At 43.7% G+C, this 5,750-nt stretch overlaps 1 protein-coding gene across 1 annotated transcript; it reads left to right on the top strand.

Moving 5' to 3' along the window:
- The first annotated feature begins 545 nt into the window (after window positions 1-545).
- On the top strand, window positions 546-5,315 carry LOC145850135 (uncharacterized). The gene is made up of 6 exons (XM_082977801.1): window positions 546-893; window positions 1,182-1,408; window positions 1,667-1,739; window positions 2,956-3,046; window positions 3,566-3,675; window positions 4,945-5,315. Exons 1-6 carry the CDS (start codon window positions 755-757, stop codon window positions 5,244-5,246), a joined length of 942 nt encoding a protein of 313 aa, XP_082833927.1. The 5' UTR covers window positions 546-754; the 3' UTR covers window positions 5,247-5,315.
- The last annotated feature ends 435 nt before the right edge of the window (window positions 5,316-5,750 follow it).

The raw sequence follows: 5,750 nt of genomic DNA, 5'->3' as shown, positions 1-5,750 counted from the left end.
TAAAACGATGTTGGAGGCGACTTATGGTAGAGAAATTCACTTTCAATTATCTGGCAACATCGCTGGTGGACATTCCTGCAGTCAGCATGCCAATTGCACACTCCCTCAAAACTTGAGACATTTGTTTGAGACATTTGTGGCATGTTTTGTGTGACAAAACTGCATATTTTAGAGTGGCCTTTTATTTTCCCCAGCACAAGGTGCACCGGTGTATTGAGCATGTTTTTTAATCAGCTTATTGACATGCCATACCTGTCAGGTGGATGGATTATCTTGGCAAAGGAGAAACCCCTCCTCTGTTAACTAACAGGGATTTAAACAAATGTGTGCACAAAAGTTGAAACTTGTTGTGCTTACGGAACATTTCTGGGATCTTTTAATTCAGCTCATGAAACATGGGACCGACACTTTACATGTTGCATATATATTTGTATCAGAATAGATAGGCCGTGACTGGCCTCACACTCCAGTACAATAGGAGGCGGTGTATACACCTAAAAGTTGGATGCGATCCGTCAACCAAATCCTGAAGAAGATGACGAAGAAGAAGCAGCTGTTTATCTTCAGTCAGCACCGTTCATATGTACCTCAATAGTCAGCACAGGATTTACGTGGTTTTCAGCTTGAAGTGGCAATGAGTCAGTTTCCCTTCTGCGTAATAGCCTAGAAACGCTAAAGATTCGGTGTTGCACGTCTGGACCAAAGGCTCCGGTTGATTTCGTCGCTGTTCTGGTGCTTTACGGTGCAGAAGGATATGGTTTTCTCATCGTCCCAGCAAGTGGTTGTCGCATTTACGGCGGTGTTGTTTGCGTTTGTGGTGTTCCCTAGAATGTTCGGCGTAGGATCCGGAGCGAAGGAAACAAGAGGTTTTGATGCTCGCTACAACAGAAAAGGTAGCATGAATTTTAAAATAGTATTTGAATTGGCAATGTGACTGCACCGTCATATTGTGTAGGCCTAGCCTATGCAATGTGTTGCTCCTGCCGTGGCATATTTGTTTAGTAGCCTCACGTTTTACTATGTTCAAAATTGTCAAACTTATTTAAAACAAGATATCTGTCTATTTGCAAAAGTGTGCAACATCGTAGCCTCTTAAGGATTTAGCAATAAGACAACTGTCATGAATAGGCCTGTTCATCATAATCATCACCATCGTCTAATTCTGTCACGTTATTTCTCAGCGGGACCAGGACCAGGTGCAGTGAGAGGGCAGCCGGTCAACAAGAACACGCCTGGCTCCATGAACAAAGCTCAGACCCTGGAGAACATGCAGCAGATGAAGGTGATGATGGAGCAGGAGATGAAGGGTGACAAATACAAAACCAACAGCAACAAGGGCTACGTGTTCACGCTGATGCCGCTCTACGCCATCGGAGTCGGCCTCTTTGCAGCGTACAAATTTCTGAAGGTATAGGCTGGAGCAGGAATTCCACCATCGAAAAACGTTGTAGCAGTGATGATTGTGATGGGGTTGCTTGGGGATATCTAAACATGCATGCATGCAGACACAGACAGACAGACAGACAGACAGCGGGATTGGAGTAAAGTTGATTGCTAATCAGAGCAAACGTGATTGTGTGAACTATGGTAATACTGTCAGTCTGAGCCTGAGTGGACTAAACACACATACGGCTCAGACTTTTGATATCTCCCTTCTATCTCTAAGATCAAGTCTGCAGATGACTCCCAAGCCCAAAAGAATAAGGATGCCAAAGGTCCCAAGAAGTCGGAGGAGACAGGTGTGTGCTGTGTCCATGTGGTGTACCACAAGAGTCTGTTTGCATACCTATGTTTATCTTACCCATCATGCAGATGCTTTTTTACATGGTGGTGGTTTGTCTCTTTCCATAGAGAACCAGCTGTTTGTTTTACATGGTGGCTTTGTCTCCTTCCATAGAGAACCAGCTGTTTGTTTTACATGGTGGCTTTGTCTCCTTCCATAGAGAACCAGCTGTTTGTTTTACATGGTGGCTTTGTCTCCTTCCATAGAGAACCAGCTGTTTGTTTTACATGGTGGCTTTGTCTCCTTCCATAGAGAACCAGCTGTTTGTTTTACATGGTGGCTTTGTCTCCTTCCATAGAGAACCAGCTGTTTGTTTTACATGGTGGCTTTGTCTCCTTCCATAGAGAACCAGCTGTTTGTTTTACATGGTGGCTTTGTCTCCTTCCATAGAGAATCAGCTGTTTGTTTTACATGGTGGCTTTGTCTCCTTCCATAGAGAACCAGCTGTTTGTTTTACATGGTGGCTTTGTCTCCTTCCATAGAGAACCAGCTGTTTGTTTTACATGGTGGCTTTGTCTCCTTCCATAGAGAATCAGCTGTTTGTTTTACATGGTGGCTTTGTCTCCTTCCATAGAGAACCAGCTGTTTGTTTTACATGGTGGCTTTGTCTCCTTCCATAGAGAATCAGCTGTTTGTTTTACATGGTGGCTTTGTCTCCTTCCATAGAGAACCAGCTGTTTGTTTTACATGGTGGCTTTGTCTCCTTCCATAGAGAATCAGCTGTTTGTTTTACATGGTGGCTTTGTCTCCTTCCATAGAGAACCAGCTGTTTGTTTTACATGGTGGCTTTGTCTCCTTCCATAGAGAACCAGCTGTTTGTTTTACATGGTGGCTTTGTCTCCTTCCATAGAGAATCAGCTGTTTGTTTTACATGGTGGCTTTGTCTCCTTCCATAGAGAATCAGCTGTTTGTTTTACATGGTGGCTTTGTCTCCTTCCATAGAGAATCAGCTGTTTGTTTTACATGGTGGCTTTGTCTCCTTCCATAGAGAATCAGCTGTTTGTTTTACATGGTGGCTTTGTCTCCTTCCATAGAGAATCAGCTGTTTGTTTTACATGGTGGCTTTGTCTCTTTCCATAGAGAATCAGCTGTTTGTTTTACATGGTGGCTTTGTCTCTTTCCATAGAGAACCAGCTGTTTGTTTTACATGGTGGCTTTGTCTCCTTCCATAGAGAATCAGCTTACAGAGCTGGAGCAGCGGCTAGCGCAAACAGAGAAGATGCTCAACTCCATTCTCACCCAACTTGACCCATTGACAAGTTGGTAAGTAAGCCAACTGACCTGACCCATAAACCACTGAGCTCCAGTTTGTCTTCTGTTTCTGTGTAATATTGCTCAGTAAATAATACCCCATGTAAATAAATACATGTCCGTCGTGATTAAGAGCAGTTTATCCAGACCAGGTAGTAATAGCAGTTATTAGGGGACGTTGCATGGTCTTGATAAACTGTTGACACTATTGACTCTGCTGAATCTAAGAGGGTTTATGGTAATAGACTCTGTGGTGTGTTGACTAGGCACCAAATAGGAGATTGTCTTACCGAAGCACATTTCTGTATCAACTGGGTGTTGGGTGAAGTGGACCCTAGGGCCTAGACCTCGATTATTTTTTAGTCTCAGTTTGGCATTTCCCTGACTAATGGTTAAGGTTAGGATTGGGGAAGCTGATCCTAGATCTGTCCCTAGAGAAACTTCATCCCGGAGCTATAAACTGAACCTGCGTTTCCCAGAGGTCTGTCCTCAGTGACCCTGCTCTCTCCTGGCCATTTCGCTCCTCTCCAGTGTCAAGTCTGTGGCCCAGGAACAGAAGAACGAGATCATGTCCCAACTCCAGTCCATCCGCCACCTGATGAAGAAGAGAGGCATGGACTGCCCACCCCTTAACATTGAAGGTATGTGGCCCCACCTCCTGCTGGGACATGTTCATTAGGCACCAAATGGAAGAAAACAGACAAATAGGGACTACTTTGGGTTTCATTTATCAAAGGTGCGTACGCAAAACAAAAAGACTAAACCTTACGTTCTGCAAGTTTTTTCCCCGCTGTGGTTGGTATTTATCATATTTGAACTTGACAGGAAAGTGTACGTATCTCCACACACACCTCAGACTCTGCCTACACACAACTTCTAGTCGTTGAAGAATTGTATTGCAAGCAAATATTGTTATTTTGTGGAAGCTGCGTTGCTTGGTGACACTGTAATTACTGTAATTACTAACAATGCTGATAAACACGAAGCGTAATGATGAAACAGATTTTCCGTTGGTAAGGAGATCGCTGGGCTTGTATATTTATTATGCAAATCAATCATATTGCAGGACATCTGTCCTTTTCTGACGTGAATGGTTTATTCCTGCTACAATAGGACAAATAATTACCTTTCAATAGTTAAGCTACCTGACAGGAAATAGACTGGCAGCCTAGGCTATTTCAAGTATTTAACAGTAGGCTATGGAGTATTACCGTGCAGGAGTGTGACCTCATAACATGTTTCATCTCAGAGCCTATACCAAGGCAGGAGATAGAAACATAATATTGAACAACAGTTGGTCTTTTGTGTTGAAGCAGTGTGGGCTGTAGCACTTAGTTTAACATTTCTCAAATAGACAGTCAATCTTGCGGAATTCGCAGTTTGGGTCTCGCATGTTTAGTTTGAAAAAGTCACTGTAAAAAGATTAAAACATTCTGGCAACACCTCCACAATTTGTTGCGTACGCAAATTCTAGGATCTCCACGTGCCCAGAATTAGTTTGAAATTCAGCACAATTGATAAATGAGGCCCCTGGATAAAAATAAACTATTTTGTTTTCCGTTGCAAGAAAAAAAAAGACACATTTTAAATGTATTCTGTCGTGTTCCCTATTTGATATTACTCTGGTTTTCTTGGTATGGTATCCAAAATGGGCCAGGTTGTAGCACCTCTCTCTCCTGAATGGTTTGGCATTCAGCTCCAAAAAGTAACTTTCTGACTATTTTTTTTACAGTGAACAAACACATTTTTGGGGGGGCTAAATGAGCTGGGCAGCCAGTCACACACCCCATCATACATGATCCACATGAGCAGTATTGACATCATGACTCAAACACACCATCCTGAAATGGGGTGTCTATTTGCGGTGACTGTGGCGCACGGTCGCAACTTTTCCCTTTTCTGTCTTTCAGAGCCGCAGTGCGAGAGGAACCTGGATGACCTCATCGAGTCTCTGGCAGCCCACAGCGACACCTCGCCAGAGGTGGTCGCTCCTGCGGAAGACGATCAAAGTGGTGTCGTGAAAGAGGAGGAGCCAGTCCACCACCAGCAGCACCCTGAATCCAAGGATGAGTACTCAGCGACCGATGCTGAGGAGGACATGCCCTCCTTGGACGATTCTTGTGAGACAAACATTGAGGACATGGGCCTTGCCCAGAGCATTCCAGAAGAAATGCCTACAACTGGGCTCAGACGACGTAACAGGCTGGAATGAACAGGAAAAAAAGGGGGTTGTTTTAAACTGTACATGAATAAAGCCATACATGTATTTTCTCATTCTTAATGGCACTACTGCAGTCTGTTCAATAATGCTCTTGCTTTTGGCTCGCAGTTGAATAAGAAAGGGCAGCTATCAATGTGAAAGGATTTTGTCCAAGGTTGTGTGTGATAAAGGTATTTTTCTGTGCCATCCCTTAAAGCATAGCAGATCCCTGGCTAGGCCTATGTGTAGGGTTAGGGCTTACTCCTGACAAATAAAATCCCCAGAAGCCTAACTCCATATAACCTTTGACTTAGGTCTGGAGGTTTTCCTTGTCAGACCCCAAGTATGAGGCCTGAGTTTTCCATCCTTGAACCAAACGTTAGTATGTAAGGCACCTGTAAATGTGTTTTCATCACGTGACTGCTGCTTGGAAACCCTGTACATCTCATTATATGCTACCATCTTTTAGAAAGGGTCATTACGGCCCTAAATATAAAGACTCCAAAGTGTGTGTTG

The sequence above is a fragment of the Salmo salar genome, chromosome 07 (assembly GCF_965601325.2).
Source record: "Salmo salar chromosome 07, fSalSal1, whole genome shotgun sequence".
In the NCBI taxonomy this organism is placed as follows: domain Eukaryota; kingdom Metazoa; phylum Chordata; class Actinopteri; order Salmoniformes; family Salmonidae; genus Salmo; species Salmo salar.
The sequence above is the reverse complement of the archived record's forward strand: the minus strand, read 5'-3'. Positions and strand labels throughout refer to the sequence as shown.

What these genes read in the sequence shown, in the direction of transcription:
- LOC145850135 (XM_082977801.1), top strand. Translation starts at nt 755, where the DNA reads ATGGTTTTCTCATCGTCCCAGCAAGTGGTTGTCGCATTTACGGCGGTG. An exon ending in TGCTCGCTACAACAGAAAAG is followed by an intron (nt 894 to 1,181) that starts GTAGCATGAATT and finishes GTTATTTCTCAG; the next exon opens with CGGGACCAGGACCAGGTGCA. An exon ending in CAGCGTACAAATTTCTGAAG is followed by an intron (nt 1,409 to 1,666) that starts GTATAGGCTGGA and finishes TCTATCTCTAAG; the next exon opens with ATCAAGTCTGCAGATGACTC.